The sequence below is a fragment of the Bombina bombina genome, chromosome 6 (genome assembly GCF_027579735.1).
Source record: "Bombina bombina isolate aBomBom1 chromosome 6, aBomBom1.pri, whole genome shotgun sequence".
Lineage (NCBI taxonomy): Eukaryota > Metazoa > Chordata > Amphibia > Anura > Bombinatoridae > Bombina > Bombina bombina.
In genome coordinates, this window is record NC_069504.1 from 1111154811 (window position 1) to 1111182634 (window position 27824).

At 40.4% G+C, this 27824-nt stretch overlaps 1 protein-coding gene across 1 annotated transcript in view; it reads left to right on the forward strand.

Annotated features, from left to right (window-relative positions):
• Positions 1–27824, forward strand: part of EFCAB6 (EF-hand calcium binding domain 6) — a 423875-nt gene that overhangs the window by 253134 nt on the left and 142917 nt on the right. Inside the window, exons 13-17 of the mRNA XM_053719700.1 lie at positions 34–194; positions 584–754; positions 9440–9611; positions 20985–21099; positions 22832–22965. Of these exons, the coding sequence (XP_053575675.1) occupies positions 34–194; positions 584–754; positions 9440–9611; positions 20985–21099; positions 22832–22965 (753 nt within the window). The remainder of the gene's footprint in view (positions 1–33; positions 195–583; positions 755–9439; positions 9612–20984; positions 21100–22831; positions 22966–27824) is intronic.

Here is a 27824-nt window from a genome sequence, read left to right on the forward strand (position 1 = left end):
TTGAGCATAAATTTTGTTTTCATGACTTTCTAGATGGAAAACATACTTAGCGAAAAGATCACAAGCAACTGGAAGGATTTTTACAAAGTTGTGCAATCACTGGACCCTAAACGATCTGGAATCATTAACCAGGATGATTTTAAAAAACTCCTGCAGTCATATTGTCCAGCCCTATCTGAAGATCACTTTAAGATGTAAGTTGTTTATCTTAATGTAGTTAATCTTTATCGACATAAAACATAAAAAGGACACACGTTACATGTCTTATACACTGTAGAAGCTAAAAGCATCAATTTCTTTAGCTCACAGATTTCCCCAAAAGTTTTTAGTTTTGATGTAAACAGATAAAACTTTAACAGTATCAATAGTAGGTCACTGCGGTTTAGTGGCTAGCTTCACCGCCTTGCAAGCAAACAGTTATTAACAGCGTAACTACTGAAACCTTGATGCCAGCATACAAAGCCTATAAAATCTGATATTGCATATTTGGAAGATGCAGTGTGCTGCTTCTTACAAAAAGGAATCTAGAAGTAATTTACATTTCAAATGTGAAATAAAAAAATTGCTCCTTACTTTGTTTCAGAATATTTCATCTTTATAGTGATGCATCTTCCAGCGGAATAGCATACATGGAATTTCTGCAGAATTTGGGGGTGTCTTTATCATATGCGGGTGACGTTAATGGTGTGAGCACCACTATTTTAGAAGAAAGTCAGCTCCGAGAGGAATTGAGACAGACGGATCTGTCTGACAGGTAACTATGATAGTGAAATGCAAAACTACAGAGCCCATAGTCAGAGCTCTATAATAAAAACAGGTGGAACCACAGAACCCAGGTGGCTTTATACAGAGGTGGCACCTAAGGAGAGCATAATCTGACTAATAGTGTTTTTGACAAATATAGCTGGCCTGCCAGTTGAGCATGAGCATATTTTAGTGTGAAACTTCAGTCGGCTCAACTTTTAATATTTGAGACTACTGACTATGGTTGGGTTTAGTCTAGTGGATGCCAAAGTGGGGATGACATTTAATTCTTGGTATCATTCCTGAGATGGCCCTAGTCATAGATATAATAATTGATCAAATATTAGACTGTTAGATACAAAGTAAGCTCCCCTTGACCTTATAAATGTCAAGGTTTGCCAAGTACCATCTAGCCACAAACAATTTTCCCACTCACCACCCAGTTCCCCACTCCTCCCCTTTTACTCCTTGACCAAGTTGGCCCATGATGTGATGGGACTAAGCCATCACCCATCCTATCCTGGATAGTTTCCAAGAAAGAGCAGTATAGAAGATCTAGGGAGTCAGATATAACAATCAGAAGCTAGTTTTGGTTCTACATATGACTCAGAAGATATTCTACATGTCAAATTGCAGGTTACTGAACTTTGAAGTCATTCTGATACAGTGCAACACACTATTTGAGCTCTCTTCTCCAAATAACACTGTGGATCATTAAAATAAGACAATACATTTAAATAATAACAAAAAGCTGAGCAAACTGATTTAGTTTCACACTTAAACATGCTCATGCTCAACTGCATATATATATATATATATATATATATATATATATATATATATATATATATATAAAAATAGAAATGGTTATCAATTAACAAAATGCAAAGTGAATAAACAGAAGAAAATTCTAAATCAAATCAATATTTGGTGTGACCATCTCCCCCCTTTGCTTTCAAAACAGCATTGATTATTCTAGGTACTCTTTTAAGAGTTTTTTAAGGAATTTAGCAGGAAGGTTGTTCCAAACATCTTAGAGAACTAAGCACAGTTCTTCCGTGGGTTTAGGTAGCCTCAGTTGCTTCTGTCTCTTCATGAAATCCCAGACAGACACAATGATGTTGAGATCAGGATTCTGTGTGGGCAATACCATCACTTCCAAGACTTTTTATTCTTCTTTATGCTGAAGATAGTTATTAATGACTTGACTCCCTGATGGTGTTGCATAATGGATAAGTATCTGCCTGTACTCTTCTACATTGAGAAGACCATTAATTCTAATGAAATCCCCAACTCCATTTTCAGAATCATAGCCATAAACTTGTAAGGAACCTCCTCCATGCTTCATTGTTGCCTGCAGACACTCATTCTTGAACCCTTCAGCGAACAAACTGCTTTCTGCTACAATCAAATATTTCACTCATTGTGACTCATCAGTCCAGAGCTCCTGCCACCATTTTTTGCATCCCAGGTCCTTTGTTTTCCTGCATAGTTGAGTCGCATTCCTTGTTTCCATATCGGAGGCATGGATTTTTTGGAAACAAGTTCTCCATAAAAATCCATTCTGACCAGACTTCACCAGGCAGTATATTGGTGCACCAGGGTCCCACTGGTTTCTGCCAATTTTGAGATGATGTCACTGCATCTTCTGATGGAAGTAAGCATGATATGTCTTTAATCTGCTGCACTGTTTCCTTGGTTGACCACTGCGTATACGGTTCTCAGTGTTGCCCGTTTCTTTGTGCTTCTTCAGAAGAGCTTGGCCAGCATATCTGGAAACCCCTGTCTTCCTTGAACGGTCTGCCTGAGAGAGACCTTGCTGATGCAGTATAACTACCTTGTGTCTTGTAGTTGTGCTCAGTCTTTCCATGATGTAAGACTTTTATTATTAAACTGTCTTCAGCAACCTTACCTTGTCTGTTCCTCACTCACTCAGTTGTAATCCTCCTACACAACGGTTTTAGTTAATAATTTTGTTTCAACCTATGTATTAAATTGAGGATCAGTAGCACCTTTTTGGTAACATCTCTTTTAATCATGCACAAAAAATCCCTGGCTTTGCAGTGTCGTCATCACAAAATATTAATTTAATTTAGAATTTTTCTTCTTTTGTTCACTTACTTTGCATTTTGTTAATTGATCAAAATTGCTATTTTTGAAGGCTTTCTCATTTTACAACATTTTTTCACACCTGCCTAAAACGTTTGCACTGTAGTTTAAAGGGACAGTCAACACCAACATTTTTGTTGTTTAAAAAGAAAGATGATCCCTTTATTACCAATTCCCCAGTTTTGCATAACCAACTCTGTTATAGAAATATACTTTTCTCCAACATAGGTGTGTCCGGTCCACGGCGTCATCCTTACTTGTGGGATATTCTCTTCCCCAACAGGAAATGGCAAAGAGCCCAGCAAAGCTGGTCACATGATCCCTCCTAGGCTCCGCCTACCCCAGTCATTCTCTTTGCCGTTGTACAGGCAACATCTCCACGGAGATGGCTTAGAGTTTTTTAGTGTTTAACTGTAGTTTTTATTATTCAATCAAGAGTTTGTTATTTTGAAATAGTGCTGGTATGTACTATTTACTCAGAAACAGAAAAGAGATGAAGATTTCTGTTTGTATGAGGAAAATGATTTTAGCAACCGTCACTAAAATCCATGGCTGTTCCACACAGGACTGTTGAGAGCAATTACCTTCAGTTGGGGGAACAGTGAGCAGTCTCTTGCTGCTTGAGGTATGACACATTCTAACAAGACGATGTAATGCTGGAAGCTGTCATTTTCCCTATGGGATCCGGTAAGCCATGTTTATTACGATCGTAAATAAGGGCTTCACAAGGGCTTATTAAGACTGTAGACTTTTTCTGGGCTAAATCGATTCATTATTAACACATATTTAGCCTTGAGGAATCATTTTATCTGGGTATTTTGATATAATAATATCGGCAGGCACTGTTTTAGACACCTTATTCTTTAGGGGCTTTCCCAAAGCATAAGCAGAGCCTCATTTTCGCGCCGGTGTTGCGCACTTGTTTTTGAGAGGCATGGCATGCAGTCGCATGTGAGAGGAGCTCTGATACTTAGAAAAGACTTTCTGAAGGCGTCATTTGGTATCGTATTCCCCTTTGGGCTTGGTTGGGTCTCAGCAAAGCAGATACCAGGGACTGTAAAGGGGTTAAAGTTCAAAACGGCTCCGGTTCCGTTATTTTAAGGGTTAAAGCTTCCAAATTTGGTGTGCAATACTTTTAAGGCTTTAAGACACTGTGGTGAAAATTTGGTGAATTTTGAACAATTCCTTCATGTTTTTTCGCAATTGCAGTAATAAAGTGTGTTCAGTTTAAAATTTAAAGTGACAGTAACGGTTTTATTTTAAAACGTTTTTTGTACTTTGTTATCAAGTTTATGCCTGTTTAACATGTCTAAACTACCAGATAGACTGTGTTCTGAATGTGGGGAAGCCAGAATTCCTATTCATTTAAATAAATGTGATTTATGTGATAATGACAATGATGCCCAAGATGATTCCTCAAGTGAGGGGAGTAAGCATGGTACTGCATCATTCCCTCCTTCGTCTACACGAGTCTTGCCCACTCAGGAGGCCCCTAGTACATCTAGCGCGCCAATACTCCTTACTATGCAACAATTAACGGCTGTAATGGATAATTCTGTCAAAAACATTTTAGCCAAAATGAACACTTATCAGCGTAAGCGCGGCTGCTCTGTTTTAGATACTGAAGAGCATGACGACGCTGATAATAATATTTCTGAAGGGCCCCTAACCCAGTCTGATGGGGCCAGGGAGGTTTTGTCTGAGGGAGAAATTACTGATTCAGGGAACATTTCTCAACAGGCTGAACCTGATGTGATTGCATTTAAATTTAAGTTGGAACATCTCCGCATTCTGCTTAAGGAGGTATTATCCACTCTGGATGATTGTGACAAGTTGGTCATCCCAGAGAAACTATGTAAAATGGACAAGTTCCTAGAGGTGCCGGGGCTCCCAGAAGCTTTTCCTATACCCAAGCGGGTGGCGGACATTGTTAATAAAGAATGGGAAAGGCCCGGTATTCCTTTCGTCCCTCCCCCCATATTTAAAAAATTGTTTCCTATGGTCGACCCCAGAAAGGACTTATGGCAGACAGTCCCCAAGGTCGAGGGAGCGGTTTCCACTTTAAACAAACGCACCACTATACCCATAGAGGATAGTTGTGCTTTCAAAGATCCTATGGATAAAAAATTAGAAGGTTTGCTTAAAAAGATGTTTGTTCAGCAAGGTTACCTTCTACAACCAATTTCATGCATTGTCCCTGTCGCTACAGCCGCATGTTTCTGGTTCGATGATCTGATAAAGGCGGTCGATAGTGATTCTCCTCCTTTTGAGGAGATTATGGACAGAATCAATGCTCTCAAATTGGCTAATTCTTTCACCCTAGACGCCACTTTGCAATTGGCTAGGTTAGCGGCTAAGAATTCTGGGTTTGCTATTGTGGCGCGCAGAGCGCTTTGGTTGAAATCTTGGTCGGCTGATGCGTCTTCCAAGAACAAGCTACTTAACATTCCTTTCAAGGGGAAAACGCTGTTTGGCCCTGACTTGAAAGAGATTATCTCTGATATCACTGGGGGTAAGGGCCACGCCCTTCCTCAGGATCGGCCTTTCAAGGCAAAAAATAAACCTAATTTTCGTCCCTTTCGTAGAAACGGACCAGCCCAAGGTGCTACGTCCTCTAAGCAAGAGGGTAATACTTCTCAAGCCAAGCCAGCTTGGAGACCAATGCAAGGCTGGAACAAGGGAAAGCAGGCCAAGAAACCTGCCACTGCTACCAAGACAGCATGAAATGTTGGCCCCCGATCCGGGACCGGATCTGGTGGGGGGCAGACTCTCTCTCTTCGCTCAGGCTTGGGCAAGAGATGTTCTGGATCCTTGGGCGCTAGAAATAGTCTCCCAAGGTTATCTTCTGGAATTCAAGGGACTTCCCCCAAGGGGGAGGTTCCACAGGTCTCAGTTGTCTTCAGACCACATAAAAAGACAGGCATTCTTACATTGTGTAGAAGACCTGTTAAAAATGGGAGTGATTCATCCTGTTCCATTAAGAGAACAAGGGATGGGGTTCTACTCCAATCTGTTCATAGTTCCCAAAAAAGAGGGAACGTTCAGACCAATCTTAGATCTCAAGATCTTAAACAAGTTTCTCAAGGTTCCATCGTTCAAGATGGAAACCATTCGAACTATTCTTCCTTCCATCCAGGAAGGTCAATTCATGACCACGGTGGATTTAAAGGATGCGTATCTACATATTCCTATCCACAAGGAACATCATCGGTTCCTAAGGTTCGCATTCCTGGACAAACATTACCAGTTCGTGGCGCTTCCTTTCGGATTAGCCACTGCTCCAAGGATTTTCACAAAGGTACTAGGGTCCCTTCTAGCTGTGCTAAGACCAAGGGGCATTGCTGTAGTACCTTACTTGGACGACATTCTGATTCAAGCGTCGTCCCTTCCTCAAGCAAGGCTCACACGGACATTGTCCTGGCCTTTCTCAGATCTCACGGATGGAAAGTGAACGTGGAAAAGAGTTCTCTATCCCCGTCAACAAGGGTTCCCTTCTTGGGAACAATAATAGACTCCTTAGAAATGAGGATTTTTCTGACAGAGGCCAGAAAAACAAAACTTCTAGACTCTTGTCGGATACTTCATTCCGTTCCTCTTCCTTCCATAGCTCAGTGCATGGAAGTGATCGGGTTGATGGTAGCGGCAATGGACATAGTTCCTTTTGCGCGCATTCATCTAAGACCATTACAACGGTGCATGCTCAGTCAGTGGAATGGGGACTATACAGACTTGTCTCCGAAGATACAAGTAAATCAGAGGACCAGAGACTCACTCCGTTGGTGGCTGTCCCTGGACAACCTGTCACAAGGGATGACATTCCGCAGACCAGAGTGGGTCATTGTCACGACCGACGCCAGTCTGATGGGCTGGGGCGCGGTCTGGGGATCCCTGAAAGCTCAGGGTCTTTGGTCTCGGGAAGAATCTCTTCTACCGATAAATATTCTGGAACTGAGAGCGATATTCAATGCTCTCAAGGCTTGGCCTCAGCTAGCGAGGGCCAAGTTCATACGGTTTCAATCAGACAACATGACAACTGTTGCGTACATCAACCATCAGGGGGGAACAAGGAGTTCCCTAGCGATGGAAGAAGTGACCAAAATCATTCTATGGGCGGAGTCTCACTCCTGCCACCTGTCTGCTATCCACATCCCAGGAGTGGAAAATTGGGAAGCGGATTTTCTGAGTCGTCAGACATTGCATCCGGGGGAGTGGGAACTCCATCCGGAAATCTTTGCCCAAGTCACTCAGCTGTGGGGCATTCCAGACATGGATCTGATGGCCTCTCGTCAGAACTTCAAAGTTCCTTGCTACGGGTCCAGATCCAGGGATCCCAAGGCGGCTCTAGTGGATGCACTAGTAGCACCTTGGACCTTCAAACTAGCTTATGTGTTCCCGCCGTTTCCTCTCATCCCCAGGCTGGTAGCCAGGATCAATCAGGAGAGGGCGTCGGTGATCTTGATAGCTCCTGCGTGGCCACGCAGGACTTGGTATGCAGATCTGGTGAATATGTCATCGGCTCCACCTTGGAAGCTACCTTTGAGACGAGACCTTCTTGTTCAGGGTCCGTTCGAACATCCGAATCTGGTTTCACTCCAGCTGACTGCTTGGAGATTGAACGCTTGATTTTATCGAAGCGAGGGTTCTCAGATTCTGTTATCGATACTCTTGTTCAGGCCAGAAAGCCTGTAACTAGAAAGATTTACCACAAAATTTGGAAAAAATATATCTGTTGGTGTGAATCTAAAGGATTCCCTTGGGACAAGGTTAAGATTCCTAGGATTCTATCCTTCCTTCAAGAAGGATTGGAAAAAGGATTATCTGCAAGTTCCCTGAAGGGACAGATTTCTGCCTTGTCGGTGTTACTTCACAAAAAACTGGCTGCTGTGCCAGATGTTCAAGCCTTTGTTCAGGCTCTGGTTAGAATTAAGCCTGTTTACAAACCTTTGACTCCTCCTTGGAGTCTCAATTTAGTTCTTTCAGTTCTTCAGGGGGTTCCGTTTGAACCCTTGCATTCCGTTGATATTAAGTTATTATCTTGGAAAGTTTTGTTTTTAGTTGCAATTTCTTCTGCCAGAAGAGTTTCAGAATTATCTGCTCTGCAGTGTTCTCCTCCTTATCTGGTGTTCCACGCAGATAAGGTGGTTTTACGTACTAAACCTGGCTTTCTTCCAAAAGTTGTTTCTAACAAAAACATTAACCAGGAGATTATCGTACCTTCTCTGTGTCCGAAACCAGTTTCAAAGAAGGAACGTTTGTTGCACAATTTGGATGTTGTTCGCGCTCTAAAATTCTATTTAGATGCTACAAAGGATTTTAGACAAACATCTTCCTTGTTTGTTGTTTATTCCGGTAAAAGGAGAGGTCAAAAAGCAACTTCTACCTCTCTCTCTTTTTGGATTAAAAGCATCATCAGATTGGCTTACGAGACTGCCGGAAGGCAGCCTCCCGAAAGAATCACAGCTCATTCCACTAGGGCTGTGGCTTCCACATGGGCCTTCAAGAACGAGGCTTCTGTTGATCAGATATGTAGGGCAGCGACTTGGTCTTCACTGCACACTTTTACCAAATTTTACAAGTTTGATACTTTTGCTTCTTCTGAGGCTATTTTTGGGAGAAAGGTTTTGCAAGCCGTGGTGCCTTCCATTTAGGTGACCTGATTTGCTCCCTCCCTTCATCCGTGTCCTAAAGCTTTGGTATTGGTTCCCACAAGTAAGGATGACGCCGTGGACCGGACACACCTATGTTGGAGAAAACAGAATTTATGTTTACCTGATAAATTACTTTCTCCAACGGTGTGTCCGGTCCACGGCCCGCCCTGGTTTTTTTAATCAGGTCTGATAATTTATTTTCTTTAACTACAGTCACCACGGTACCATATGGTTTCTCCTATGCAAATATTCCTCCTTAACGTCGGTCGAATGACTGGGGTAGGCGGAGCCTAGGAGGGATCATGTGACCAGCTTTGCTGGGCTCTTTGCCATTTCCTGTTGGGGAAGAGAATATCCCACAAGTAAGGATGACGCCGTGGACCGGACACACCGTTGGAGAAAGTAATTTATCAGGTAAACATAAATTCTGTTTTTACCTCTGTGATTACCTTGCATCTACGCTTCTGCAAACTGCTCCCTTATTTCAGTTATTTTGACAGACTTGCATTTTAGCCAATCAATACTAACTCCAGGGTAACCTCACATGCATGAGCTCAATGTTATCTATAGGAAACACATGAACTAATGCCCTCTACTGGTCAAAATGCATTCAGATAAGAGGCAGTCTTCAAGGCATAATACATTAGCCTATGAACCTCCTAGAATTAGCTTTCAACTAAGAATACCAAGAGAACAAAGCAAAATTGGTGATAAAAGTAAATTGGAAAGTTGTTTAATATTACATTCCCTATTTAAATCATGAAAGATTTTTTTGGACTTGACTGTCCCTTTAAATATATTACATGCACAAATGTATGTTTTTCTTTATGTGGTTAACAAACATGCGCAACTGATCAAATTCTATAATATTATCCTATACCTGAAAGTATAACATGAAGGTACTAACAAATAATGTACTTTTTTTCTTTCATGTTAAGAATGCAAGAAATTGGAAATCAAGCCAGTAACCTCCTCAAAAAATTCACAGTGAAAGAAGTTATTGCTAAGCTGAAGGACTGCGTGACCAAACACACATTTACTACCAAAGACAGTTTTCTTGCTTGCAACAAAAAGAAAAATGGCAGCATTTCCAGAAAAGATTTCAAAAAGGTAAATCTCTCATATATGGGTTTGTATCAAAATGACAAATGCAACTTAAACTAATTAAATATGATCTCCGCAATGCACATTTACTATTCCAGGTAATTGTACGGTATATTCAAAGGGACATGAAACCCATTTTTTTTCTTTCATGGTATAGATAGAGCATGCCATTTTAAATAACTTTCCAATTTATTTCTATTATCTAATTTGTTTCATTCTTGTTGTATCCTATGTTGAAAAGTATACCTAGGTAAGCTCAGAAGCTGCTGATTGGTGGCTGCCAGGCCTGCCCTTTAGGCAGGGTGAGAGGGGCAACCCACTCTTTGGGTGTGAGGGTATGAGAAGGTGCAATGTATATCCTGAAGAAGTGTATGGTATCAGGAGGTGTAATATATATTGTTATTCTTATATAGATAACACTGAATCTTGGGATGGGGGGCCATACAGGGGGTAAGGCATATAGGGGGAGGGGCATAAGAGAGCTGTGCTGTGGGGCCCCTCAAATTTGTCTTGCCCAAAGCCCCGCAAATGCTAAGGGTGTCCCTGGTAGCTGCACATATAAGCCTCTTGTCATTGATTTTTTAGCTAGCTCCCAGTAGTGCATTACTGCTCCTTCAACAAATAATACCAAGAGAATGAAGGAGATTTGATAATAGAAGTAAACTGGAAAGTTGTTTAAAGCGGTTTTCTTTATCTGAATCATGAAAGAAAAAAATTGGGGTTTCTTTTTCCTTTAAATTTGGCAAAATCCTGTAAAGCAATAGGCATTTGCATTACTCAGGGATTCGTTTTACAAGCAAATGCTTCAAATGACTGCAGGCAGCGGCATTCGGCTATTGTCGCGCCACATTTATTAGTGCAGCAAATGAATATCTATGCGAATCCCTGAATCACAAAGGATTCACATGTCTAAAACACCAATACAAAATGATTCATCGTACTCGTCATAAAATGGTAATGGTTAGAGGGACATTTTTAGTGACTGAACAATTTTAAAAACTTTTCCAACTTACTTTTATTATCAAATTGACTTTAATCTTGTGGTATTCTTTGTTGATAGGTAGCGTGCATGTGTGTGAAGCACTCTATAGCAGCAGTTTCTGTTTTATCTAAACGAAAGAAAAAGGCTGGGTTTTATGCCCCTTTAACAATTTAAAGTTTCTTATAGGTCTGTGAATATGCTTTCAAATATTCCCTTGAAGATCAGTTCCCTATTGCTTTTAGTTTTCCTGTATTAAAGTAGATTGTGCTGTTCTGTCTTTTCAAACATTTTTTTCATTTAAATGGAATCCCTTTGAATGGCTTAAAAACTGTAGGAAAAAAAAAAGTCACTTGAGCAGCCATATAATGTTTGGGAATTCTGCAAGCAGGGGGTGTCAATCATCCCGATCGTATCTGATCATGATGATTGCTGTCCGTCACCTCAGAGGTGGCGGAGTTAAGGAGCAGCGGTCTGATGACCACTGCTTTTAACTTAAGTTTCTGGCTAGGCGGAAACTTCGGGGGTAGATTGCAACCTCCGCTGCTTGGTAAATCTACCCCAATGAGTGAAGCTCATCCTTTCTAATTCAAATGTGAACCACTAGCAATGCAGAAAAAAACAATACGTTTAGTTATAACCACAGCGCTTAGAAATACGCTAGAGGTTTACATAAATGTTTGTAACTGATAAATATTCTCAGGTCTGTTTTGTAACAACAAGTCATCTCTCTGGATAGAACAAAAGGTGTTGCCAGGAAATAGTTCTGTGTGTTCCCAGGCGGTCTAAAGGCGTGGCTGGGATTATTCCCGTGCATGCGGAATTCAAAACATTATTGACCCTGTGAGATATATCATCCTATATCATCTTGCGGTCATGTCTCGTGTTTCAAAGCAGATGAGGTTGCCTCATTATGACTTTCTTCAAGTTTTCATTTTTTTGCGTATATATATATATATATATATATATATTCATTCTGTAATTTTTGATGCAGAACTTTTTCTATGTGCCATAAAGTGCACAGATACAACATAGATGATATTTACACACCACCGCGTTTAGCCCCAGGCCCTGTTGCCATCTCACGTAGGCACCTGGATACAACGAGAAGTGTGTGCCTTACGTAGCTCCGGTGCAATAAAACTTTTAGAGAAAGTTTCCTATCTAACTTGGAGTGCCTGACAAGTGGCACATCCAACCACTGAACATCCACACAATCACAGAAAGGCCACCTCTAAACGTGTACTATTGAATAAAAGAAATGCAGTTTATTTCTTCCACAATTAAAAGTAGTTACAGACATGGAGATCTCTCCAACAAGGAACAACTGACGCGTTTCACGCCCTCTAGTGGAACTTACTCATAGGCAACATAAATGATGCTCCATTGATTAAAATGATATGTGAGTTGTCATGAAGATAGCCAGGTACAAATCTTTATTAGTGACGCTATTTTCAGGTTGTGATGTGAAGTGTTTCCCTAACAGATTTATTGAATCTAGACCTACATGCTTTTAGCTGACGTACCTTCCTACGTAACCTTATTAAATCCTGCTGTGTGTAGGAGTAAGAGGGGTAGTTCCATCCGCCGACCCAGCTGCATTGCAATATTTTTCTCTGAAGGCTTCCCTCTTTTTTAATTAAAGATTGTCCCCTGATACATCCTTGCTAGATAGATAGTTTTAGAATTATCCTCTAAATTGGGTATATTTCTGCTCTCTTTGCAGAAAAACTATTAGGGTCTGGACTAAGAAGCCATCAGGTCTCAGGTTAAATGCACATTACAGTGTAAAAGTAAAATGCTCTTTTAATTTAGTGTGTTTTTATTTATTTTTTATTTTTGTTAGATTTATATTGTTTCTCACAATAACTATACAAAATACAAAACAATGAGGTCAGTTCATCATAAGACCTATAAACTGATAGAAAACCTGTACATTAAGTAATTTAATACATGTTGGCAAGATACAGTGCAGAGTGAAATGATAACAGAATGTACATAGACAAATATTAAGTGGTAACAATATAGTTATAGCCCTACCGAGTACATAACCCAGTATGGCAGCAGGAGGTTTGTAACCAGGGAAAATAATTTAACCAAACCTAAATGCTGCAATTCAAAAAGAGAAATGTGAAGATGTGATCAGTAGGAAGAAGATGAGAGGGGAATAGTAAACTAGGGGGTTTAAAAAAGGGGGGAGGGCAAGAAGATGGGGGGGCTAATGGGGTTTCCTATCGCAATATAATTAATGGATTATAAAGTTCATGGATTACTGCATTTGTATTTTTAAATTAAATAATGTTTCCTCTGGGTCTTTAACCCTGCAGACTGGGTAAACAGTTACATTCCTGTTGTTTAATCCCAACTCTAATTCTCAGCCTATCATTTGTCATAGGTATTTAATATTAAGCTATATCACAATAATATGCTGGTTAGTGTTATTTAGAGACACTGTGATAGTAAAATGTATTACCTTTGTACTCTAAGACTTCTGTAAGCAATGATATCAGCGTTGAGCCGTTAATTAGAACCCACATCCTATTAACAAGTTTCTTACCCCGCTAGCCATAAATCTGTCACCTAGCAATTATCACTGCATACTATAAATGATCACACGTCTGCATATTAACCATGTATTTTAACTCATTCATGGATGGTGAGATTTTGTTATCATGATTAGATAAGCCCTTAAAGCTCTTATACATATGTTTATGTCCAGGTGATCCTATGCTGTCTCCATAATATTTAGGTCTGAACTCTGTGGAGGCCAGTCCATGACTGTCAGTATTTTATCAGCTGTTTCTCTCTCCAAATATGATTTCACTGCATTAGCAGTGTGCTTGGGATCATTATGCTAAAAAATAAAACTATTCCCAATCAGGCGCTTTCCAGAAGAAATGGCATGATGAATTAAAACCAGTCTGTACTTTTCAAATGTCATGATCCCATCAATTCAGACAATATCACTGACACCACTGGCAGAAATACAGCCCCAAACCAGGACAGACCCTCCACTATGTTTCACTGAAGGCCGCAAGCACTCATTCTTCCATCTCTCTCCAACTCTTCTTCTCACATATTATTGACAATTGGACCCAAAAATTTCAAACTTGGATTTTTCACTCCATAATACTCTTTTCCACTGATCTTCATTCCAATCTTTGTGAGCTCTTTAGCATATCTTAGCCTTTTCACCCTGTTCCTCTTCCATAAAAGTGGTTTCTTGGCTGCTACCCTTCTACAAAGACCCTTCCTGATCAAGCTTCTTTGGACTGTAGATGGGTCAACTTGGCATTCCGATGAAGCTGCCAGATGCTGAGCCAGGTAGGTCCTTGCTGGACTTCTTCCGGTCTCTCAGAGAAGAAGCTCTGAGAAACTTCTCATCAGATTTTGAAAGTTTTCTTGGCCTTCCATTCCTTTTTTTCTCCTTGACCTCTCCTGATTCTTCAAATTTCTTTATAACAGCTTGAATACCACATCTTGAGTATCCAGCTTGTTTGCTGATTTCCCTTTGAAAGTGGCCATGCTGATGCAAAAACTATGATTTTATATCTGTCAACTGTGATCTTTGGAATTTTGAATAGAATGATGTGATTGAAAGTTGGTCTTATTAGCAAGCTTCCAATGAATTAAACTCACACCACATGTATTTGTAATGCTCAAGCATGTCATTTTTAGAAGAAATAGTAGGACAAATACAGGTGTTAGCAATGACATTAATTAGGGTTCCATTCCATTTAGGTTTAAAAGAGGCTCAAGTGTAAGGTGAGGTCACACTAAATACTTGCCACTTTAGCCTATAGAAGCTATTTTTCAGATTTTTTAATACTGCCTACAAATAGCCTGTATTTTCTGGTTGTGTAGTAATAAAGAAACTGATAAATAATTATATTTAGTCATTATACCATTGCTAAAACAACAAATCTAATGGTGGCCTAAGACTTTTTCACAGTACTCTAGATATATAGATAGACAGACAGATAGACAGACAGATAGATAGATAGATAGATTGTGCTAATTTTGCTAAGTTGGCTGATACTATGGTGGCCAGAGTATTGCTATAGGTATAATGTGGTTTCAGAAATGTAGCCTGTAAAATAGTAAAATGAACAGCAGTTCCACGGGGAGGGGCACAGTCGTGTTAACTCTTTGGAAATCAGAGATGATTCATTGCTTTGAAATGAGATTCAGCCCTCTCTGGTATCCATGTTTTTAATAATTATGCCTATATTTAATCATTGCTAATCCTAGCCCTTGTCCCAAACCTAACCCTATTATCTAAGATTACTGGAAGGAGATTAGAGAGAGCTAATAAAGAGATATATTATTTTAGGTAATTTGCAATACAAAGCTTAGGTTGAAAGGGTAAATTAGGGTAGATAATAGAAGCAGGCGGAGTTTTAGTTCTACGAGAGATATGACAAATAGCACCCTAAGGGTAAGCATGTAAGCATCAAAATATATAGCCTTATGGGACAGCCATACCACCTGCACCATGAAATGTAAGATTTTTGGTTCCCGATTCCCAAGACACATACTGTATATGAGGACTGTAGCTCCATAAGAAAGGCCATCAGAGGACCAGGATTCTCCTCAAACAGTCCAGGTAATAAGACGTAAAGAACCTTGAATGAGCAGTCATGGAGATTGCCTTTAGTCTAGCAGAATATCTGGAACTAAAGAAAAAAGAATATGGAGGAAGTAAGGCATTTGGAGGAGAGCTGGGTATCATAATTGAGACGGGCAGAAAGAACTGATTAGGGATAATCAATCTCTGCAAACTGTCAAAATAGTTCTTGGGAACAAAGCAAAGGGAGGAAAGGTCTTGAAGGAGACACAGGGCGAGATTACATATGCAGCGCAGGCTTCAGCACAACTGCTGAAACCCACATCGCCTGTAAATTCACCTCGCACATCGGGGAATCACATATATGGCGCCTGCAGTTCATAACCTGCCGTAAGTCGGATAAACTGGCGATGTCCAGAAATGTGCGTAAATACACATTTCTGGAGTCGCTAGTTTTTAAATTGGCCATAAAAGTCTAACACGCCTCCCAAAAATAAACCCGACAATTCAAAACCCTTATACCCGCCATCCCCCCACATTGCATCCCCCCACATCGCATCCCCCCACATCGCATCCCCCCACATCGCAACTAATAATAAAACTATTAACCCCTAATCCGCCATCCCCCCACATCGCAAAGTATCTAATTACACTATTAACCCAAAACCGCCATCCCCCCACAACGTAATAAGCCTAATTACACTATTAACGCCTAAACCGCCATCCCCCAACAACGCAAATAATGAATTTAATCACTAAGCCCCCTAACCTAACACCCCCTAAATTATCCCCAATTACATAAAATAAAAAATACTAAGTTAAAATTAAAATAAAAAGCCTAACATTACTTAAAAAAAAACCTAAGATTAAATTAAAATAAATAAATCTAAAGTTACAAAAAATAAAAAAGTTTAAAATTACAGAAACAAATAAACAAAATTATAAAAAATAAAAAATTAAAACCTAATCTAATACCCCTATAAAAAATATAAAAGCCCCTCCCCCAAAATAAAAACTCCACCTGATCTAACACTAAACTACCAATAGTCCTTAAAAGGGCCTTTTATAGGGCATTGCCCTAAGTTAAACAGCTCTTTTACCTAACAATAATACTAAGTCCCCCCTAACAGTAAAACTCACCCACCCACCAAACGCCCCAAACTTCCAGCGTGGAGGATTCTCTTAATGCGGTCACCGCTGCACACTGAAGATTGAATGCAAGGTACCTGTTTTATATTTAAGGTACCTTGCATTCCTATTGGCTGAAATTTTCAAATCAGCCAATAGGATGAGAGCTACTGAAATCCTATTGGCTGATCTGAACAGCCAATAGGATTTCAGTAGCTCTCATCATATTGGCTGATTTGAAAATTTACTGTTAGGGGGGACTTATTTTTTTTTTTAGGTAAAAGAGCTGTATAACTTAGGGCAATGCCCTACAAAAGGCCCTTTTAAGGGCTATTTGTAGTTTAGTGTTAGATTAGGGGGTGTTTTTATTTTGTGGGGGCTTTTTTATTTTTATAGGGATATTAGATTAGGTTTAAATTTTTTATTTTTGTTAATTTTGTTAATTTTTTCTGTAATTTTAGACTTTTCTATTTTAAAGTAATTTTAGATTTATTTATTTTAATTTAATCTTAGTTTTTTTTTAAAGTAATGTTAGTTTTTTTATTTTAATTTTAAGTTAGCATTTTTTTATTTTATATAATTGGGGTTAATTTAGGGGGTGTTAGGTTAGGGGGCTTAGTGATTAAATTATTTATTTGCGTTGTGGGGGGATGGCGGTCTAGGAGTTAATAGGTTAATTAGGTTTATTGTGATGTGGGGGGGTGGCGGTTTAGGGGTTAATAGTGTAATTAGGTTTATTGCGTTGTGGGGGGTGGCGGATTAGGGGTTAATACATTTATTAAGTAGTTTGCATTGTGAGGGATGGCGGTTTAGGGGTTAATCACTTTATTAGGTATATTGTGTTGTGGGGGGTTGGCAGTTTAGGGGTTAATAGGTTAATTAGATATTTTGCGATGTGGGGGTTGGCGGATTAGGGGTTAATAGATTTTATTTAGTTATTGCGGTAGGGGGATGACGGTTGACAGGTAGATATTGCACATGTGTTTAGTGTTAGTTAGAACTTCTAGGGAGTTACGGTACTTATATATTCAGCGCAAGGCTTGCTGCTCCTGCCTATGTGTGGCGAGATGAAAATGGAGTAAATTTTCTCCATTTTTGACGTGTATGTCCTTGCGCTGAATATATGATACTGACTTGCAAAGCGGTTCTATGTTAGTTTATGGGAGTAAAATTAGCGGGCAAAGGCTGAAATATACACACCGCATTTATATGCGGCACCGTATATGTGATGGCAAAACTGGACTAAAAACCAGCGTCGACGGCTTTTGCGGGAGACGCCACATATGTAATCTCACCCCAAGTTTGTAAAAAATCATTAGTGGCCAGATCTTCTGGATCTGGTCACCAACTGAAATACAGAACAATTGGAAGTTCATTCTCTGCACAAAGAGTTGAAAAAGAAAAGGATCCCCGAGATGCAAAATTCATAAAACTAAATGGCAGTTTAACATCCAGTGCTTGAAGAGGTTGGGAAGTCCATTTGGCTATTTACTTGGACCGACATGAAGGATACTCTGCCCTGATGAAAATATTTGTGTCAAGGCAAAAATAAATTGTTTTGTGGTGTCCAATATTTCTTCCATTCCATCCTTGACTCGAAGCACAGAAAAAAACAAGAACAGTAGCGAGATTGTCTAATAGAGTACACCTGATCTAAAAGCTGTGGCAGTTAAGGGAAGAGCGGGTCGGAAAATGGTGCAGGCAAGAGGTGGTCACATAGCGGACCCGGCTTTCAATCTCATAGTGGCCAGATGGTAAAGCGGACTTTAGTAAAATATGCTTAAAAAAAAGAAAAACACACAGTGTAAGACAAAAAAAGAGCAGTTGGACAAATAAAGAAAACATGAAGGCCTAGATTACAAGTGGAGAGCTAATTTATATTGCATGTGTGCAAATGTGCCCGTTTTCGGGCGCATGATAGATTAGTGCTCCACTTGTAATCTAGCCCATTATATTTTAACTCTAAAAGTTCTATTTCATGAGATCTCATCATAGCAAAGTGTGACCCCCACACTGATTATGCTGATTGGCTTTTTTTACATTAATATAGTACAGCTACAGTTGTGCTCATAAGTTTACATACCCTGGCAGAATTTATGATTTCTTGGCCATTTTGTCAGAGACTATGAATGATAACAAAAACTTTTCTTTCACTCATGGTTAGTGTTTGGCTGAAGCCATTTATTATCAATCAACTGTGTTTACTCTTTTTAAATCATAATGACAACAGAAACTACCCAAATGACCCTGATCAAAAGTTTACATACCCTGGTGATTTTGGCCTGATAACATGCACACAAATTGACACAAAGGGGTTTGAATGGCTATTAAAGCTAACCATCCTCACCTGTGATCTATTTGCTTGTAATTAGTGTGTGTGTATAAAAGGTCAATGAGTTTCTGGACTCCTGACAGACCCTTGCAGCTTTCATCCAGTGCTGCACTGACGTTTCTGGATTCTAAATCATGGGGAAAGAAAAAGAATTGTCAAAGGGTCTGTGGGAAAAAGGTAGTTGAACTGTATAAAACAGGAAAGGGATATAAAAAGATATCCAAGAAATTGAGAATGCAAATCAGCAGTCTTCAAACTCTAATCAAGAAGTGGAAAATGAGGCGTTCTGTTTGATAACATACTGCATTCATCTTGTCATCAATTCTGACCAAATTTCCAGTGCCTTTGTAGCTCACACATCCCCAAAACATCAGTGATCCACCTCCCTGTTTCACAGTAGGAATGGTGTACCTTTCATTATAGGCCTTGTTGACTCCTCTCCAAATGTAGCGTTTATGGTTGTGGCCAAAAAACTCAATTTTGGTCTCATCACTCCAAATGACTTTGTGCCAGAAGGTTTGAGGCTTGTCTCTGTGCTTTTTGGCTTATTGTAAGCGGGATACTTTGTGGCATTTGCGTAGTAATGGCTTTATTCTGGTGACTCGACCATGCAGCCCATCTTTCTTCAAGTGCCTCCTTATTGTGCATCTTGAAAAAGACACACCACATGTCCTCTATTTCACCTGAAGTTATTTGTGGGTTTTTCTTTGCATCCCGAACAATTTTCCTGGCAGTTGTGGCTGAAATTTTAGTTGGTATTTCTGACCGTGGTTTGGTTTCAACATAACCCCTCATTTTCCACTTCTTTATTAGAGTTTGAACACTGCTGATTTGCATTCTCAATTTCTTGGATATCTTTTTATATCCCTTTCCTGTTTTATACAGTTCAACTACCTTTTCCTGCAGATCCTTTGACAATTCTTTTGCTTTCCCCATGACTCAGAATCCAGAATCGTCAGTGCAGCACTGGATAAAAGATGCAAGGGTCTGTCAGGAGTCCAGAAACTCATTGACCTTTTATACACACATACTAATTACAAGAAAACAGATCACAGGTGAGGATGGTTACCTTTAATAGCCATTCAAACCCCTTTGTGTCAACTTGTGTGCATGTTATCAGGCCAAAATCACCAGGGTATGTAAACTTTTGATCAGGGTCATTTGGGTAGTTTCTGTTGTCATTATGATTTAAAAAGAGTAAACACAGTTGATTGATAATAAATGGCTTCAGCCAAACACTAACCATGAGTGAAAGAAAAGTTTTTGTGTTATCATTCATATTCTATGAAAAATGGCCAAGAAATCATAAATTCTGCCAGGGTATGTAAACTTATGAGCACAACTGTACATATTCCCAAATCCGGAATTCCAAAATCCAAACTTATTCTAAAATCCAACCTTTTTATTATATATTTTTTTTTAAAAATACAATTGTCCTGCCTCTAAGTAAAAAAAGTTTTAAAAATGATATAAAACTACCCTTCGTTACATGTATAAACTGTGTTATGACATGTAAATATTGCCTAAATGACATCAGATTTTGTGCTTTACACTTGGTCCCACCCCCTCCCCCAACTGTCCCATTTTAAAGATCCAAATATTACAAAATCCAAACCTTTTCCAGTCCTAAGCAATTTGGATAAATGGTTTTCTTCCTGTAGGATAATTGCTCACAGAACACTTACTCATGGGAGCTGAAGAAATATTGATATTAAATGTTCATGTGCTATTTTCTAGTCAGCTTTTCACAGATATGCTGCATCACTTTCAAATGATTTAGTATATAAGTAGCATGCCCCTTTAATGTAGGAAAATGGAGGTGGGGGGAATATTATATACAGTTAGCATCTTCTGTTCTAGTCCCATGTGACTGCAAAAATAATGAACTAGTGTCTGTAATATTTCCTGGCTAAAGCTGACAGACAATAAAAATTCAGATCTGGCTGGGCTACATTTTGGATGCCAGCTTTCATTCACATGTTGAATCACTGTAATTAATTACATTTCAAATTTCAGTTCCAAGATACAGAGACAATTTCTACCCAAGAGACCCTTCCTAAAATTAGGGGTTTTTTTGTTTTTTTTCTCCACCGTTGATCACTGAAACTTTTCTTTAAAGAAAAAAAACATAAAGTTGGAAAATGTTGTGGTTCCCTGCGGCAGAATTTTTCTGTCAGATGCAAAGTCCCCAATGATAGTTAATCTTATTCATTAATACACTTGTGATTTCTCAAACTTGGAACATCTTTAAATCCTGGCTGTGTTACTGTAAATCTCTCATCAGCGTTGTCTGTCATTTGCCTGCTTGCACCTGAAAAGTGACACATTTACGGTAGCCCCATGTCTATTAATACTTTCTTCTCATTGTGACAGGTTTTGGAAGACCATGAGTTACATTTAGATGAAGATCAGTTTAATGAACTTACCGAAATACTGGGATTCACCAACGAGGGGCTTAATTATCTGGACTTTGTCTCATTGTTTGAAGGTACAATATTCACATATATTTAAAGGGACAGAAAAGTCAAAATTAAACTTTCAGGATTCAGATAGACAATTTAATTTAAATTAGTCTGCAGTTTACTTCTTTGATATAATTTGCACAAGCAGTTCATAAAAACTGCTTGTGCAATGATAAATGCAGACAGCGTGTGCATTCAGCGATGTCTGCCGGACATGATCCGTTGAGCGGATCATGTCGGACAGACCGATGATAAATCGGCCCCTTGATCTCCAGTTCCCCACAATGGCACGTTTAAGGAATAATGGCTATCGATTAACAAGTACCAGAACCCATACACCAAACAGAACAACCTAATCAAGTGCATTTGGCTGTATGTTCATCTCAATATGTCTATTTTGTGGATGATATATAGGGGCCTATCTATCAAGCTCCGAAAGGAGCTTGACGGCCCGTGTTTCTGGCGAGTCTGAAGACTCGCCAGAAACAGCAGTTATGAAGCAGCGGTCACAAAGACCGCTGCTCCATAACCCTGTCCGTCTGCTCTGAGCAGGCGGACAGGAATCGCAACAATTCAAAACGATCGAGTACGATCGGGTTGATTGACACCCCCCTGCTGGCAGCCCATTGGCCGCGAGTCTGCAGGGGGCGGCGTTGCATCAGCAGCTCTTGTGAGCTGCTGGTGCAATGCTCTCCGCATTCAGCAATGTCTTGCGGACCTGATCCGCACTGTCGGATCAGGTCCGCAAGACATTTCTTAAATAGACCTCATTGTTGTTAACTTGTAGTCGGGTGACTCGGGATTGCAGTTGTCGATGCTGTGCATTTATCATAAGGGTGAATTTACCTAACTCAGATCCCAAACAGTCTTTTTCCAATATAGAAATGTTATTGTTTGGGATATGAATGCTCCTATGTGGTAAAAAGGCAATAAATACAATCAGAAAGCTTATAATCGCACCTTTAGTTATATTTACTTTTTGCACTTAAATGCCATTTTAATTATACTTAGTACTTTGTATTTTATGTAAATATGTAAGTAAAGAGACATTATACTTAAAAATGAAATTCATGCATATGTAAGCACCATTTGCACATATTAAAAAGATTTTGTTCACCTAAGAATGAGTAGATTAAACACCTCTTGTTCTTTAAAGGGAAATTAACAGGAAGTACAACTCCTATAGAAAAAAAGTTGTTTTATTCAGCACAGGAACATTCATAAAAAAAAAGAAAACTCAATGCCATGTAATATATTGAGAAATATTCTCTTTTTTATATATTTCAAAGATTTTTATAATTGTATCCTCTTTCTGAAACATAAACAAATAGGTTTCATGTTCCTTTTAAATGGATTTGAAACTTGAAATTCAAAATGAGAATGCAATTTAAAAATTTGCTTTTATTTTCCAATTGATGTCTTTCACTTGGTATCCTTTGTTGAAGATCACTTAGTGGTAGCAGCACTGCATCAATGTGTAGAACAACGTTACACACTTTTTAGCACTAGTTGGTAGCAGTGTTTGCAAAAGTGTATAATATTATTACAATCATTGTTGCGAAACTGCTTTCATATAGTGCTCAAGAGACGTGCACGTTCCTGAACCTACTTAGATATGCTCCTCAACATAGGATTCCAAGAGAACATGGTAAATGTAATATGTGAAGTAAATTGGATTTTTTTTCCAGTGACATGTTCTATCTGAATCATGAGTTTCTGTAAGTATTACATGACTTTAGTATTTGTGTTTTGTTTCAGTTCAACCAGGGACAGGACCAGGAGATGTACTACAGAACAGCCCCAACCACCGTGTGAATAAAGCCAAGTCTTACTACATGACAGCTGAGGAATGTCTTAACCAGTTCATGGATAAATTAAGAGAAAACTATGAGGTAAATATAAGTAAATATAATGTTACTGTAATCTTACACTAGGGGAAAACATTAGGATCTAGGCCTAGCGAGGATATTTCCCTTGTCGTATGGCAAAGAGTTCAGTCACAACAAACATATATATAGGAATATCTATTTAGACATACTTAGAACATATTCCCCTATGTGCAGAACATTGGAATGTTAAATATTTCATACACAGTATAACACTTTATTAAATATGAATATTGCATAAATATGTTTTTACATCTTTTCATCTACTTCTATATATTACTATATATGTATACATATGTATTTATGTGTTTTTATGTGTATATATGTCTGTAAATACAGATACACACATATAGACATACTGTACATATATACATTCATATACATATTTAGACGTTTATGTGTGTATCTAAATGTTAAAGCCCTTTGCCTGTTTTTTTTTTTCTAACACCAGAGGCTTCATATCTTTGAGCCCTAATAACTTTTGTGTGCAATATTTCTTTAAAATATTTTTTTTCTTAAACGGGAAGAGTCCACAGCTGCATTCATTACTTTTGGGAATTCAGAACCTGGCCACCAGGAGGAGGCAAAGACACCCCAATCAAAGACTTCAAATACCTCTCCCACTTTCCTCATCCCCCAGTCATTCTTTGTCTTTCGTCACAGGAGGTTGGCAGTGAAGTGTTAGAAGTTTGAGATAGTCTCTTATGGAGGGTAGTACTCTTTGAAATGGGACTGGAGTTTTAAGTAGTCCTGTCGGCCTCTCAGTGAGAGCATGGATGAAGGTTTGAGTCCGGAGATGCAGGGAGAGTCTGTATGCAAAACCATCCCGACTCTTTTTATGACTTGCTCGGTGCACCTCGTGTCCGGGTACGGTTACGTTGTTTTCACTTCCGTATACTGACTGTGTGGCAACAGTGAGAGTCTGCTTGTTGGTGTTTGGTTCACAGGAGGTGGTGAGTACCCCAGCCATTGGGGGGGGTAAAAGAGGTGCCAGTTAGTGTTTGTCATTTTTGTAATCCTAAGATGGAGGATTCTGATTTTTTAGACACAAATGTCTCAGATGCAGAGAATGCGTCTTGTTATGAATATGAAATGGCCCGGGTTATCCATGCCCATCAGTTATGTTCCGATTGCCGTTCCAGAGTACTCTCTTCTCCCGATTCAGGGTCCTCAGAGTGCGTTGAGCCATCCGCCCTTGAGGACTCTAGGTCTTGTGAGGCGCGTGTCCCAGAATTTTTCTTTGTTACGCAAGCAGGTGTGCCTATGGCCTTTACTCCTTCTCCGGAAGGTGGCTTGTTTCCTCCAGAGGTTATGGCACGGTTCCGCATAGCCATTTCTGCGGCCTTGGCTCATTTGTATCTCCCAAGTGAAATATTTTTAAGATACTGTCCGTGTCCTGTTAACCAGGCCCCATCGGGCGGGGGATCGCCTGACTCAGTTCGGGCTCCTGGGGAAGCGTGGGCCTCTGAGGCTTCAGGGGCCCCAACCTTGGGGCCGGAGTCGTTTGTCGATCCGGCAAGGGATAATTTTGCCTGCCGTTATAGGTTGGCACGTCTTCGTTGCTAGAGGATCCCAGTCCTAGTGGGCAGAGGAATCCGAGGCATTAGATGCTGGATGGCACATTGGGTATGACGCTTGGAGATGAAGCTAATCTCCTTTGACGTCTCAGTTTTTATGTTTTTCTTCTATGTATCGGTTCCAGATCGGAGCTTGGGTGAAGGGGGCCTCTGATCGACTGGTCTGGTTGGCGTACCTTTTTTCCTTGGGCGTTCACCCACGGGTGCTGCCTTATGTTTATTTTTAATCCGGTTAGGATGTATTTGATTTGTTGTATAAGCTCACGTTGGATATAACTTCCATTTTGGGAATGTTCTTTCTCTGGAACTGATACTTGCAATTTTGTGGTTGCATGGGCACTTCCTCGGAAGTTGCGCTCTTTAGTTAAGACCGAGGTTATGTTTTATAGTTCATGTTATCCAACCTTCGGGTTTTCTTGGACCTCAGACAGTTCTGGAGTGTTCTTGTACCAGACAGTTACTAGTCGGGCGCTGTCTACTGTTCTTGGGTTCATGTCACCCTCGTGGTGCTGATTATCCTGTCGGATTTAAAACATAAAAAGAAATAAAAGAAATAGAGAAAGAAATGTCTCTTATGTCCCAGTGTTATGGACTCTGGGCTCAGATCCTACTACGAAGTACGGGGCCTGGGGCGTACATACAACGCTTCAGGTAGGGAGGTTGTGAGCTCCGATATAAGTTGGTTCTTGCTAACATTATTGCTTGAGATGCGTGACTGTTTTTTTCAGACGTCATTGTGGGTCCTAGGGTCCCTTGCGACTCTGAACCGTAGGCTTCCATTCCTTTGGAGTCTGGATATGGGATTGACTTCCGGAGGACTACTATCGGGTGGACGATTTGCGTCTCCACTTGCGATATCTCCGTGATGACGACTATGTGGCCTAGTCGCATTCATTTTTTGGGGGGCGATGTTTCCTTCCCTCCTGTCTTTGGTTGGGTCATTTCTCTGGAAGTGCGGGCATGTCCTTCTTCCTTTTTTCTCAGTGTTTCGTTTGGTCTAGTACGTAGAGTACAGGGGCTTCCCTGCCTTTCTACCATAAGCTGCGAGGCTCCCGTTGATATTCCATTTCAAGGATGTCGGGAGACCGATCCTGCAAGGATCTCTGTAAACTGTCGTTTTGTCAAGATAATAACTGCCCCTTGTCATACCAGGGTCTTTGGACTCTCGGGAGCTATCCGTCAATCTAATTGCAAATCTAGCCCTTCGGGCATAGAGGTAGGAGGTCTGGGGTCAGTTGCAGTCTTTTCGCCTGTCTGGGTCAGAAAATTGACCATTTATATTCTCCAGTGTGTGGGTCAGGTCGTTGGGCCAGTCTACATGGATTATCTTGCGATCCAGGGGTACTGGTTGCCCCTCTTCTAAACCGGTGGGGAGTCCTTTTTTGGACTCTTGGTTTTGTGGATGTTGCTAGGTTCTTTACATCTAAGGATTTAGATGGCGGAAGGCTCTGTCTGGGTGCGCTCCTAACCATAAGAGGCAGCTTATGGGTCTCCGGCTTAGGACCTTGTCTCTTCTCTGGAACGGATATGGACGGTACTGTTTAACCTTAGGGTTTGTTCTCCTGCATGGCCCTTTGGAGCGGGTGGGAGGTTTCTGACTCTCATGGGAGATTTATATCAGCTTGAGGCTTCAGTTTGAGGTTTCTGACAGATCCCTACTTGTCTGCTGGAAACAGCTGATGCTTCTGGTAGGTTCCAGTTGCTGTTCCAACTGGACTGACGATATTGGCGTTTAGCCTCTATTGGTAGGGTGGTTACCATTGCTAATCCTTTTCTTCTCACCTGGGGTGAAAAAAGGGTTTTTACATGTTCTCCTGTATTTAGAGATACCTCAGTATCTGTGAAGGACCTGTGGGTCTTTGTTTTCTCGCCTCGTAGGGTTTGTTCCCTCTCTTGCGTCCTCAGAATTACGGAATGTATTCTGGTATCGGGATGCTGGGGGTCAGAGTACTTTTCTTCCCTTGAGGAGTGTTCCTTCTTTTGAAAGGCTGCTGTGTAGGGGTCCTTGGACCCAAGCATGAGGTTCCTGTCATGGTTCAGGTCAGGGTTCTACTCTGGGGGTTTGATTCCTCGTAGATCCATCCTTTTTTCTTTCAAGGTTCTGAGACTCTTGTTTTCGTTTTTTCACTAGCCTTTGGGCTGGAACCGTTATCCTGGAAGGAAGGCCGGGGATCGGTCTGCTTTTGCAGTATGGATCGTTTGCTGGTATTGAATCTGTTCTCCCCGTTAATGGGGGGACTTTTTGTGCCCATCTATCTACTGGCTGTGTCTGCTGCCAGGATGGAATGCTTTTTGAACGGGAGCTGTTGTCGAGAATTTTCTGCACTTTTCGGTGGGATGTATTCCACGATGGCTCAGGACAGCTTTGCTGCCCGGGGATTGGTCATTGCGAGTTTTGAGCACAGGTGGCTCTGTGCCCTCTTGGAAAGCTCTTTTAGCGGCTAGGACAGTTTTCTGTCTCTGCGTGTCTATGCTTGTTTAGCCGGACCGGTTTTGACTTGTATAAGTTACAAGGGGGAACTTGCGTTTTTCTGGATCACCATGATTGGTATGGTGAGGTGTCAGGGTTATGTGGGTTAATCTCTGCTCATCCTAGTGACGTTTTGCTCCTGACTATGGACCTATCTTCTGGTCCTTGTCCTCTTATGGAATTTGTTTCCCTGGACAGTGGTCCTGTGGCAACCTCGGGTTGCTCTAAGTTGTATTGAATCCTTTTGATATCTCATAGGGTCTTCTATTCTCCCCCTCGGGGGTAGATAGGGATTTTGCCAGTTTGGCTTGAGCCTCTGTTGGTTGGTCCTTCGGATCACTTACGGGTTCCTCTTCTCTCCCTCTCAGGGATTGAAAGAGGGGTTTTTTTTTTTGGTTCTAGGTCAGAAATGTTTTCTGTGGGAGGTGAGTGCCGCAGGGTTGACTCCTCGAAAGCCTTTGTGCTCAGCAGACTCTGAGTGGTCTCTAGTACAGCTTTACAGGTTACGTAACTGATGAGTGGTTACCCGGGCTTCCTTTTTTTCCCTTGTCTTATGTAGTTTTTTGTGGGGTGCCGAGTAATTTCAGGCTGTGGTGCTTTTCGAAAGGGCCGCATTTTTTGTACCCACCCTTTGTTTGCATTCAGTGTCCTCTAACTTGGGTATTGTTTTCCCAAAAGTAATGAATGCAGCTGTAAACTCTTCCCGTTTAAGAAGAAAAACATAAATTATGCTTACCTGATAATTTTATTTTCTTCTGACGGGAAGAGTCCACAGCTCCTGACCGTGCTTTATTTTTGAGGTGGCAGTACATTTTTGT